This window comes from Oncorhynchus clarkii, chromosome 19 (assembly GCF_045791955.1).
Source record: "Oncorhynchus clarkii lewisi isolate Uvic-CL-2024 chromosome 19, UVic_Ocla_1.0, whole genome shotgun sequence".
In the NCBI taxonomy this organism is placed as follows: domain Eukaryota; kingdom Metazoa; phylum Chordata; class Actinopteri; order Salmoniformes; family Salmonidae; genus Oncorhynchus; species Oncorhynchus clarkii.
In genome coordinates, this window is record NC_092165.1 from 46,467,107 (window position 1) to 46,481,011 (window position 13,905).

Consider the following 13,905-nt stretch of genomic DNA (forward strand, 5'->3'; position numbering starts at 1 on the left):
TGCTACTATACTAAATGTATATGGCCCAAACATAGACTCCCCCAAATGTATGTCTGACACAATTTTATTATTTAATGAACACTGCAAGGGTCTTGGGTTTATAGCAGGAAATTTGAACTGTACTTTGGATAAAATGGATAAATCATCAACTGCTCCAGTATTGAATCATATAGCCTCAAATAATCTTGGAAGCATTTGTGATTAATCTGGTTTAGTAGACATATGGAGGAAGCTAAATCCTAATGTCAGAGACTATACTTTCTACTCTAGATCCCATAATTAATATTCTAGATTGGAAAAATGTTTTATGCCCTCTACTTACATGTATGGTATTGGTTCTATAGACATTTCTGACCATGCCCCAGTGTATAAAGATATTGAAATTGGCAAAACAATCCCAAAACGAGATATTGGAGACATAATAAGTCTCTGCTTAAAATGATGAAGGATTCTGCTCTGTGATAAAAGATAAATAATCAAATTACTGGCTCAACAGTCAACTCTCTCGTCTCAGCTGCAACTATTTCCCAAGTTCCTCTGATTAAGAAGCTTGGAATGGAAAAGTGGGAAAAATTGGAAGCTGAAGTAAACCATTTAGAACTTTTCCATAAACAATAACCAATCTAGGCAAACTGGAATTCACTAGCTTGTACTAAGACCAAACTCAATTATTTAGATCATACAAAGCATGTTAAAAAACTTGTTTTTCACCAAGCAAAGATATTCTGAGTTCGGTAACCGGCTGAGCCGTCTACTTGCACACCAACTTAGTCTATAAGTATGGCAGATAGCTCCACTTCTTTTGACCCATTGCTTATCAATAATACATTTTGCGACTTCCATAAATCTCTTTATACTTCACAATGTACAAGATCGAATGACGAAATTACAAAATATATGAATAAGATCATCTTGCCCACTATATCAGATGAGAATAGAAAAATAATAAATGCTTCCTTTACTCCTGAAGAGGTTAGGGAAGCTATTAAGGCAATGCCTTCTGGTAAGGCACCCAGCTTAGATGGCTTCTCTGCAGAGTTCTACAAGAAGTTCTGGCCTGAGATATGCCCTATCTTCATTCCTGCTCTAAATTATTTGTTCAAAATAGACATCATACCAGAGTCCTGGGAAACTGCATCCATTTGCCTGATACTGAAAAACTAAAAAAGTAATTAAACTGCTTTTTGTTTAGACCTATAAGTTTGCTAGGAGTTGATATTAAAATAATTGCTAAGACACTTGCTCGCAGGATGGAGGACCATTTTATTAATTTAGCAGCATTACTTTATTCTGACCCATCAGCAGCAGTTAACTCAAATGGTAAACTATCAGAAAGATTTCCTATCGGTAGGGGCTGCCGTCAAGGCTGTCCTTTATCTCCTGTTCTGTTCTCGTTAGTCATAGAACCACTGGCTGAGGCAATACGGTCTAGTAATAACATCAGGGGCTTCTCTGTGGGTGACGAAGAGCATAGAATTTCATTATTTTCCGATTATGTGCTTTTATACATGTCTAAACCAGAGACCTCTGTCACTGCAGTAACAGACATACTATCTGAATATGGTAACCTGTCAGGGTACAACATTTATGTAGATAAATCCATGGCTTTACCTTTGAATATTCCCTCTACAATCAACTTAGAAACGATATCTCCATTCTAATTTACTGAAACAGGCTTTAAGTACTTGGGCATATATGTTACTCCAAATCTTAAAGACCTGTTCACTTCAAATTATATGCCTTTGCTCACAAAGATTAAACAAGATCTGGTTAAGTGGTCAGCCTGTCACGTCCTGACCTTAGTTCCTTTTTTATGTCTCTATTTTAGTTTGGTCAGGGCGTGAGTTGGGGTGGGCATTCTGTGTGTTGTTCTATGTTTTGTATTTCTGTGTTTGGCCTGGTATGGTTCCCAATCAGAGGCAGCTGTTTATCGTTGTCTCTGATTGAGAACCATACTTAGGCAGCCTGTTTTTCCACTATGATTTGTGGGTAGTTGTTTTCTGTCTTTGTATTAGTTACCAGACGGAACTGTTTTGGTTGTTCTTTTTGTTTACTTTGTATTGTAGTGTTCAGTTTAATAAAATGACGAACACTTACCACGCTGCATATTGGTCCGATCCTTCCTACTCCTCCTCAGAAGAGGAGGAAAACCATTACACAGCCCTACCAAACACTTTTTTTTGTCAGGATTAATGTAGTCAGGATGAATATCCTTCCTCTGCAAAATTATATATTCTAAAATATCCCCTGCCATCTATTTCAGTCCTTTTTTTCAGAAAATGAATGCCTATATTTCTAAATATATCTGGAATCATAAGAAACCTATAAACACATTTACAAAACAAATTAAGCCTAAGGAAGTAGGAGGTGTCTCTTTGCCAAATCTGTAACTATATTACCGGTCTGGTCAAATCAAGCACACAGTTGGTGCCTAGACAGACGCCACTCACTTTGGGTTGGGATGGAATCAATAGAATGTCATCCAAGAGCAATAGTTTCCTTCACATTTATTAATAGCTTTGAAAGGTTCCAGGCCTTATCTGACAATTGTACAGTACATAATACACTCTTAGCTTGGAAAGGTGCAAGGAGATACTTGCAGATTCCAGACCATATATCACTCTGGTCACCGATTGCCCTTAATCCTGACTTCCCACTCAAATAAGGAGTATTGGACTTCTGGACTGAAAGACAACGGGTATTGCTGACCTTATGCCTATATTTAGTCAGGACACTCTTAAATCTTTCCAACAGATAAAAACAGATTTTGACTTACCCCACAATTTTTTAAAGTGCCTACAACTTAGGCAATTCATATAGGGTCGGAAGAAAGTTGATAAACAACGTTTTCAAATGACTGAAGTTGAAAAATTATTTACAAATCCTAGTGTTTGGAGAGGTTTAATCTCTGATTTATATTCTATTTTATTGAACAGAAGTGTCCTATGATGCATTCAGACATGTTTGGGAGAGAGACATTGGACATGCATTCGGTGAGGAAGGCTGGACTTCAATCTGCGAAAGGGTCTACCCCAAATGCACCTACATAAACACACAAGAACTCAATCCCCCCACCCCCCAAAAAATATCATAGAACCTACTTTACACCTGTTCGCCTTCACATAATGTTTTCCAATGCATCACATTTATGTTTCAAATGTAAACAGTATACTGGCACCTTCATGCACATTTGGTGCTGTAGCATAATCCAGTGTTATTGGAATGATATTCGTCTACACATCCAGAAGATATTGGGTAGACAATTATCTCTTTCACCAAATGTATTTTCACTCTACTTTGATTGTAACATTGTGTTTGACCCTGACTCTGAAGTCTGTTCAATACCCTTGTTCACTTAGCCAAAAACATTATTTTGTTATTGTGGTCCACACCTGAAGTACTATCTGTGAGGATGTGGCTTTCTCAGGCTTCTGCTATTCTACACCTAGAGAAACTTACCTTTGATTTACACCAGAAGTCTGATACATTCTGTTTTCCATTGTGGTCCTATGTAGAAAACCTCCCATAAAATCCCCACATTATAATTGTGATGTTTTTATTGCCTTTTTGTATAACGTTTTGCTGTATCCTTATTCCATTTATTGTACTTAGTCTGTGTGGTGGACTTTGTTTGGTTCTCTATGTAAACCCTGTTAAAATAAAATAAAATTCAAATAAAAAGATAATTACAAGAGAAAATGAAATACAGAAATATCTCATTTACACAAGTATTCACACCCCTGAGTCAATACTTTGTAGAAGCACCTTTGGCAGTGCTTACAGCTATGAGTCTTTCTGGGTAAGTCTCTAAGAGCTTTGCACACCTGGATTGTGCAACATTTGCCCATTATTATTTTAAAGATTCTTCAAGCTCTGTAAAATTGGTTGTTGGTCATTGCTGGACAACCATTTCAGGTCTTGCCATAGAATTTCAAGTAGATTTAAGTGAAGACTGTAACTCGGACACTCAAGAACATTCAATGTCTTCTTGGTAAGCAACTCCAATGTAGATTTGGCCTTGTGTTTTAGTTTATATTCCTGCTGAAAGGTGAATTAATCTGACAGTGTCTGGTGGGAAGCACACTGAACTAGGTTTTCCTCTAGGATTTGGCATATACATTTATTTGTTGTCCTGAAAAACTTCCCAGTCCTAAACTATTACAAGCACACCAATAACATGATGCAGCCATCCTTATGCTTGAAAATATGGAGAGTGATAATCAGTAATGTGTCATATTGGATTTGCCCCAAAAATAACACTGTATTCAGGACAAAAAGTAAATTGATATACCCACATTTTTTTGCAGTATTTCTCTAGTGCCTTGTTGCAAACAAGATGCATGTTTTAGAATAGTTTTATTCTGTGCAGGCTGCCTACTTTTTACTCTGTCAATTAGGTTAGTATTGTGGAGTAACTACAATATTGTTGATTCATCCTGTTTTCTCCTATCACAGCCATTAATCTCTGTAACTGTTTCCAATCACCTTTGGCCCCATGGTGAAATCTCTGAGTGGTTTCCTTCCTCTCCGGCAACTGTTAGGAAGGACGCCTGTATCTTTGTAGTGACTGGGTGTATTGATACACCATCCAAAGTGTAATTAATAACTTCACCATGCTCAAAGGGATATTCAATTTCTATTTTTTTATTTTTTTGTACACATCTACCAATAGTTGCCCTTCTTTGTGAGGCAATGGAAAACCTCACTGGTCTTTGTGGTTTAATCTGAATCTGTGTTTGAAATTCACTGCTTGACTGAGGGACCTTACAGATAATTTGTGGGGGGTATGTGTGGGGTACAGAGATGAGGTAGTCATTCAAAAATCATGTTAAATAATATTATTCCTCGATACTATTATTATGTGACTTGTTAAGCAAATGTTTACTCCTGAACTTATTTAGGCTTGGCATAAAAAAGGGCTTGACTCAAGACATCTCAACTTTCATTTTTAATGAATTTGTAAACATTTCTAAAACATAATTGCACTCTGACATTAGGGGGTATTATTGTGCGTAGGTCATTGACAAAAAAAGGCAATTTAATCTATTTAAATTCAGGCTGTAACACAATTATTATTATTTTTAAGTCAAGAGGTGTGAATACTTTCTGAAGATACTGTAAGGTGTTATAAACCCTTATGTTGTAAAATTCACAATGAGGCATCTGAGAACCAGTCAGTCATCATATCAAAAAGGTATGTTTCCACCACTGCATCTCCATCAATGATGTATATAAACATTGGTCTCCATACTAGGTTACTCATTAGTCTTTAACACAGTGAATCGCCTTCATGTGCTTCAATGTGATACCCTTAAATAAAAGCTAACCAAAGTAAGCTATTTGTTACTAGCGCCAACTCTACTGGCCGGTTGTCCTGGCTATAAAAGTATATGATGCTGCAAAATTGCTTAAAATGATGGATGGTATTGGTAACCTATGGCTGAATGAATCCAACATCAATACAAATGATACGGACTCGGAGGCTTTCTGTAGAGAGGTTGATAGAAATAGCCATTTTTATTGTTGCTTATTTGTGCTTAAATAGCCCCCCCTGGATGTAATAATTTGTGGGAGCAGGGCACCATTGCTCTGAGGTGATGATGAGGAGGAGGAGGAGGAGGAGGAGGAGGAGAAGGAGGAGGAGAAGGTCGAGGAGGAGGAAGTTGATGATGGTTTCACAGTGAAATGTCCTTTTTAATATAATAATCAATAACTTTACACTGGTCAGTTTCCAGGAATTACTTTATCCAATTCCACCGCTGAACACATAGGCAACTATCTATCAAAATATGATATTCTCAATCAACCTCTAAATTCCACCAACGTATTGACAATTGCATGTTGTAATTGCCCTTAGATGACCTCGGTGCTACAATAATCAAAAATATCAATACATTTCATGCATATGGCAATCAATGATATGGAAAATGTTGAAACTATGTTCGTTAAAATTCCTTTCATAATCCAATTGCGCTACACTGTGGAGTTTTTCTCTCTCTCTCTCTCTCTCTCTCTCTCTCTCTCTCTCTCTCTTAATGAGAGTGCATAATTGGTTTTATTTTCAAAAGCGCAATATAATATTGGAATGCATGTCATTGAAATATTGTAGGCTACACCAAGCTTGTCTTTGTTTCTAATTCAACCAATTTTTAATAAGCATATGATTGTTATTTTTAAAAGGCACCATAATTATCAATAAGTAAAATAATATTAAAATGTAGTAAATTATAATGATAATACTGCCTATTCGTTTTGAGGACAAGGGCGCAATATAGATCCAAACTATAGACCTCTACTTCCATCTGGTGGCAACCAGGTGTATCGGTTATATTTCCTATTTTTTCCTCTCGGTCGCTTTCTCTCTCTCTCTTTAATATCTGCAATGTGCCACGGCGGTAGGCGAATCTAATCTGGATCTTCTTTAAGGCAATAAAACTAGATTGCTTCCTTTAAATGAAAGCCCTGCTTATTGTAGCTTTGAAATCCTCGTTTATTTGGAGATGTACACGATACAGAATGATTTATGTTGGGGTTCAAACGGTCAGAATGACGAAGATCCACAGAGCCCCAAGTGCATATTTCCTGAAGTATTCTATTCTAAAGCATATAATAGCATTATCCACGGGGTGAGCTATGGTGCACACACCGATATGTTTGTTTTAATGTTGTTGAGTTTCTTAGTGCATCCTAAAGCAATTTCAGATAAACATAGCGCTTCTACTGTTCTGGCATTGAAAAACTGCATTACCTCGTGTATTAATCAGAATATAAGAACCAAAGTTGGATGTCAAGGTGCATGTGCATCATGGATAATATTTCTACCTGGGTTTGAGGTGTGCACACTTCCATGTCCAAAAAATGTGACAGACCTTGAACATATGCAATAGTAACTTTTGACATCAAAAGATAAGAAACATTGTGCATGCTCTTGGGAATGAGTAATCACATTGATAAGAATCCCCTCTCTGACATAAAACAAAAAAACAACAACAAATGTGTCTAATGCTGAATCTTGGTGAGCTATGTGCTGTTCAGCAAGTTAGTCATTATTATCGAAAATAATTCGCTTTTTGTCTGCATGGAGACCTGTCTTTATTATATTAAATTATTATCCCAAGGTCAAGGGCAACAAACACAATTACTAAATGAACAAGGAAGCCTATAGTTATCGTTGAAGTGCATTTAGGCCTGCATCCGACTAGATTTACAAGAACAAATGTAAATTCAAAACCAATATCCCTTGCTCTCTCTTATCTATTTGTTGGCCTATTGTATTCATCGTATAGTCATTGTTGAAAACTACACGTTTATACTCTAAAAACTAGTTCTGTAAGTGTTTTAAAATGCCCATATAAGATGATAGTTACGCGTTCATAGTATATAACGTGTATTCAAGTGAATGGAAACGTCTGGAAAATTAAACGGATAAATTTCAGGGAAATTATTATTTCATGCAGAATCCAGAATTCCTAAATGTCTTGTCTCTTGTCATGGTATATAAATCAAGTAAGATATTTTCCATGGAGATCAGAAATATGCTATCCGTGACACTGATACAAAGCTAACAGGAAATAAGACTGCTCGAAATTAAGAGTTTTAAAATAGTTTTGCTGCCCAGTGACCACACACTTTTGGGGACAGACAATACTCACTCTTTGAGCTGTGAGGATCGAGGGGAACGAGAGAGAGGGAAAGAGAAATGAGAGGGCTGTTGTTAGCGTAGCTTTATCGAGGAAGAAGGAACCCCTGTTATCTGTGAATGTGGCTTCTTTTTCCCAGAATAGATATAGCACGAATTTTTAATTCGTTTTTCTTTTAGACAACAATGCTTTATTTGAGAGCTGGACACAATTTGGGTTTTGTGAGGGATCCTTTTCTCCTTGCCCGAGCCCAGCTGTCCATATGGGATACAACGTGTACAACAAGGATCACAATGGCACTAACTGACAGGCACGGCAAAAAAAAACCAAGGATACATCTCCCTGACTCCGGGATGCACTGGTCAAGATAAAGGAATTGAATAGCACCAAGAAACTTTGACAGGCTCTCTATCCACACTGTCTGCAATCCCACTCTGGGTCCTTGTTAATATGCACGCCTCTAACATCCACGACAACTGGCCCTACGCCTTTGTGTGCTTTTTGTGTGGTGTACTGTATATTGTGCAACGATAGACTGCACAAAACTGCCTCGTCACAGTGCTAAATCTCTGGCCATCGGGGTTAGGGCCAGACAGAAATCAACATGTTTTATTGACTTAAGTAGACTCAAATTATGTCAGCGCTCTTACGCAGGTTGCTAGAGTGATGGGTGTTTTTAGAATGTATTATTGTAGCCTACTTGTGTAGTCTAGTTGTATTGTAGCATAACATTAGTGTCATATTTTTACATCAAGCTGTTATTTCACTCGAGGGTATAGGCGTATAGACAAATGAAAGCAACAATAATCTAGAAAAAATGATGTTATAAATGAAAATCAACTGCTATAAATTGTACTTCCATTTATTTATCCTTCCCACTTCCACACGTCTGCGATCAAAATTGTAGCACCATGGGTAAGGAGCCCAATGGTGCTATATGAAATCGAAACTATTCGCCTATAGGTCATTCAAGGATGGCTATTTCCATTGAAAAACTATTTTCATAGCCTATAAACAACAACTTAATTGTGAATAAATAATGCGATACAACACCGCCATTAGCTTATAGTAATACTATTACATGGTTAATGGAGCAACGAATAATATCAGGGAATACGTCAGCAGCACAGCTTGCAAATGTAAACATTGTAGCCTCTCTCTGAAGAAAACAAATTGAGTCTCTGTAGCCTGGACCAAAAGCAGTGGCCCCCCTAATTAGCAATCGGTGTCAATTTAGCTGTTTGTTCAATGATAGTGAGGGCGACTCTAACATCTGTTCTATAAGATCTCGGTGCTGGGTCAAAAACAATGCAGTTAAGATTTTGCCAAAGGTAAATCATATTTACCCAACATACTGCATTGGGTCTGATAATCACAATGCACTCTGTGATTCACATGGGACCCATTTGGTTATTGTGTCGACTACTTTGGTACACTGTTTAAGATAGCTATTTTGGATACACATCCACAGCCCATCCATCCATAGGCCTGCATCTACAAAAAGCTAAAGCATAAGCTAACATAGAGCAAGGGATATTGAAGACTACTTAACTTGATTGATATTCCTTTCACGGGTTGTGTTTGTTTGACAACAATGACGAGCGTAAAACCGTGCGTAAAATAAAAACGTCTTTGCATTAAATCCGTTTTTAAAATATAGGCCTACCACTTCACACCCCAATCCGAGAGGAGTTCGAGATCTTGAAAAGGAGAGCTTTTGACTCAAAAGCTTCTTAGCTGAAGAAGCCCTCTTATATTAGGCTAAGTGAGTGGATTTTAGCCCCATTTCACAAGTGACTTTAGCCTCCTTATTACTGACGTGTCCATATTCAGACCATTTAGACGGATTAATTTAGGTAAAAAATAATAATAATAAGTGCGCGACACATAAATTCACCTGCTTTCTGGTAACACTTATAGGCTGCCATGCATCACATTAACAATGTTTAGCGTATGTATTCAATAAATTAAATAGGACGTATTAAGACACGCAAACCAAAACGTAATTTCTGAAACACAGCATTTTATTAAAATCCTTATAAAAAAATGGGATATTTCCCCATCAGCGCGCGATTTACCTGTTATTCACATAATAATATGGGCTCTGTTAGACAGTCATCACAATTCCGCCAGAAATTATTCCTTCTTTTTGAATTGGAAATATGTATATCTCCACGTATACGATCCTGACATGTTTCTAGGTTGCAAATAATTACCACAAAGTATTTACAAAAAACAAAAACAAAGGGAAAAAAGCTAAAAGTTGCCAATGTTTATTCATGGCCATAAATATTTTCGGTCCATTGTAAAAGAAGCAAGAAATAAAATATTCCATAATTATAAAGTGGTTTTGCACGTGCTTATAACACGAAGGACAAAAATAAAACATATCTACAACACACAAACATACTGTACAAAATTTCACAAGAGCATTGACATTCTTAAATCTCGGGAGAGGCTGGACCCAGTTCTCTTAACGAAAACATGTAAACACGGCGCACATATTAGCCCCGAAAAAATGGTAGATATGGGTCAAGCTGCAAAATGAAAAGTCTTTATTTTCTAGTGAAATCCCTATCGTGCTCCTAAACAGCAGCCCCGTCAGTCTCAACTAGTTCACCAAGTCCACTGTTGCGTTTGCACCAAGTGATGTGCTGAAGGGAATTGTGGCGTGGTGGCGGCGCAGTACTGAGCATTATATTGCATTTGATGAAGGGTCTGGGCGCTATACGCCGAGAGGGGGAATCCAGCCTGAAAAGTGGCCGCCAAGTCCTGAGCTTTAAGAGTATGACAAGGCTTTCCATCCCTGACTAAGACAGGTACGGCCACCCGCCGGGGAGAGGGGAGATGGGTCACTTCCATACCTTTTTCAGCGCGCGCTCTCTTCATTTTGTACCGATGATTCTGGAACCAAATTTTCACTTGAGTTGGTGTCAGGCGAATCAAACTCGCGAGGTGTTCTCTCTCTGGCGCGGATAGGTATCTCTGTTGCCTAAACCGACGCTCAAGTTCGTACGTCTGTGCCTTGGAAAACAGCACTCTTCTTTTTCGCTTCTTACCGGAGTCGCTGCCGTTGCTTGACGTTTCCTTGTCATTGTCTGGCGATTCGTCCGCAGAGGGTTCTGGGGACTTGGCTGAGTCTTGAGAACTTGCTGAAAGACCATGCACTGCGTGGGAGAGACAAAATACAACGGTTAAAATGGTTTTCTCGACTGAAATACACCTGCCAAGCACACATGGAAATGTTAAGCTGCTACATGTAAAATGCATTTTTCAAAGCATGTTAAAGTAACGCATTTCGTTTGTACAGCCAAAATACAGTGTTATTTGTTTTTTTTTGTGTGTGTAATACACAGGGTCAAATTTATGAAGTCTATTTTATGTGTCTTTATAGTTCGTTTGCACAGCTAACATACAATGTTATTCGTTTTTTATGTTGGGATCCACAATATTGATTCCCATCAGTCCCCAAAGAAAGTTAATCACTGTAGCAGCAACACCATGCACTGTCTGCCTACAAATCTTCATCATGCAAAAAATGTACATTTCTGATGCCGATTTTATGTGGCTTTATAGTCGATGCATTAACAAGTCTCTATCGATCATATTCTAAAAACGTTTAGAGTCACTAGAGCACATGTGAACATGAAATTATTTCAATGGTGGTAACGCCTTTAAGACGAGCGCAGCAATGCATGGCGAATAAAGATGAATGCTGCACATCATTCAAGGGCACCATTGAGCCCAGACACGACGGAATAAAGATTATGCATTCCATCAAGTGTAGATTGGATAACATATATATGATGCGTTCTCACTCAGAAAACAGGCAGATTAAAGTATTCACTTAAGTGCATTGCAAATGAATTTACAATTCTTGAAGAGTTGGCTACTTACGTGAATATTGGAGAGTGTCTGTGGTGGCAAGCCATCTTGTGTAAGGATTGTCACTACTATCATAAAAGCGGTTCTTTATAGGCAGATTTTGAACGTTTTCTAGCGGACTTTGTACCAAAACTCCAGTGGGTTTTGTCGTCTCCGATCCCTCGTTATCTTCCTCCGGTCCAGTGATAGATCCTTCTTCATCATTCGTGTCAGGGAGGTCCAAAATGTCCTTCACAGAAAAGCCGGTCTTTGTGTTGGTCAACGACATATTCTGGGGAAATGTATGCTGGAAATTTGCTGCACCAGTTTGGCAATCCGCTGCTTTAAAACACAAAACACAATCGCAGTTCAGAAAAAATGATATCTCAGTGCTGTTTTACCTTGAACTATTCAAAGAAAATCATGAGCCTCTGTCGATAACCATTGCCTATCCAAGTAGTAGAGGAATCAGTTCTGTAAGTCCAGGAAGAATGCCAAAGTGGCTGAAGTGCTATATCTGTCTCATTGATACTGTGCTACTGCTGGGTGCTACGGAGAAATAAGCCATTACCGGTCCGATCAGCCCATATAAGGTTGGTCTCAACAGATGAACCTGCAGTGAAAAAGCATTAAAAACGCAAAAGGTTGGCCACGTGTGGGCGGGTCTTGGGAGTCAAGTGGATGAAGACAGTGTTTGCAGATGTGAAATTGTGGGTTTTGGGGAGATCCGAGCCTCTACCATTGGTGCTTCAGAACATGATGAGTGGTATAACGTGTCAATTAATTACAAAGATGGGAAGGGCCTTTTTTTTTTACACCCTATTTACATACAAAGGACCTCCAAGTAGCGTTATACTCCGAATACTTGAAAGCGAGTTTTAAAAAATTGCTCCTGAAAAAGCTATTGCATTATAGGCTTCTCTCCACATATATACAATATTGAATCAATAGGAAAACTGCATTTTGGCGGTTGGTCCAAAACTGTGGTCTGGATGCCCGTTCGATAGCATTGATATCATAATTTCCCTCCTGAATAAAAATATGTTTGAATTGTCAACACTAATTCATGTAAAACATTTGAGTCAATATTTTGTTTCAGACTTAGGGGCTTAATTAAGATCGGATTATATTTGGAAAACACACCGATCGGACCTAAAAAGATAAATGATAACCGACTGATAATAATAATAATAATGGTGAACAGCCTATAAGGAAATAAATTAATAATAATACTCATTATAATAATAATGTAACATACGCCTATGAATAATAGCAGCGTTTTAGCCGACATGAAGAATACTGTTTTTATAGGCTGTTTAGGACTATATCATAATCTTGACAATTACGGTTTTTAACCTACTATATTAAATTGTACATAACAGGTTCTCACAGGATTTGTGTATATTTTTGTACACATTTCTCCAATTCCATTATTCTTATGAAATGTATCCTATGTGAGTTTTCCCCCAGAACATAGCAGAGTAGCCTATTGTCTGTGCAGGCTCCTTTAACTTTCTTTTGTAGAAAGCGAGGAATTATTGCAGATTACTTTATTTTACTCCCTTCAAGGATCTTTTTTTTAGCTTCCACTGCTTCTGCTGTAGCCCCGCTGCCTGCTATCTAGTATGTGATGTGGGTGACAATGTTGCACTTTTCTAGCAACTCCTCTGCGCATCCTGGGTGGTCGGACCCGGGCAAACACAAATACAAACCGACTGCTAAGCTGCAGACAATGGGGGAAATGTAGACAAATGTCCGGCTCCTGTTGGAAGCTTTTGTCCGGGTGTAGTTTCTGCATTTATTTCAGGGGCGAAATAATGGATGATTGACGCCCCTGTACAATGCTTTCTAACTGTTTGGAATAAATCTGAGGTTGTTCCTAGTTGTCATGGTATTCAACTCCTTTCAATGGACTATCTCTTTACTCAATCCTGTATCCTTCGAAAAAATTAAGGAAAGTCCTTCATTTTAGCGCACACGGATACACGTACACTCTCCTTATCCTTCTCCCTCTCACAAACTAGGAAGGTGTCAAAACATCTTCTCTAGTGCCTAAATATGCCATTTACTTTACTGGCTCAATAAATACAGTGGGCTACAAAGTGAGGTACACTCTCGCCCACAGAGGCAATTTTCACGGAGGAAAGCCCGTTCTTCCACAGTTTGAAATAGGCCTACAAAAGATTTGTATGATAATTTCAACATTATTACTGTTATTATTATTATTTTGTTATTATTATTATTATTGGTCCTCATCAACACTGCATGATGCTAGATCTGTTTTCCTTCTCTCACTGTGCTAGAACTTCACCTAGATAAATATTTCACCAGAGGAGAGTTTTGGCAGCTAGAATGAATCACACTGTCTCAACCAGTTACAATGGTTCTAATGAACAGAACG

At 38.1% G+C, this 13,905-nt stretch overlaps 1 protein-coding gene across 1 annotated transcript; it reads right to left on the minus strand.

Annotated features, from left to right (window-relative positions):
* Positions 1 to 10,097: 10,097 nt before the first annotated feature.
* Positions 10,098 to 12,007, minus strand: LOC139374299 (NK2 homeobox 2a). The gene is made up of 2 exons (XM_071115335.1): positions 11,538 to 12,007; positions 10,098 to 10,807 (listed from the first exon to the last, which is right to left on the minus strand). Exons 1-2 carry the CDS (start codon positions 11,791 to 11,793, stop codon positions 10,257 to 10,259), a joined length of 807 nt encoding a protein of 268 aa, XP_070971436.1. The 5' UTR covers positions 11,794 to 12,007; the 3' UTR covers positions 10,098 to 10,256.
* Between the last annotated feature and the right edge of the window lie 1,898 nt (positions 12,008 to 13,905).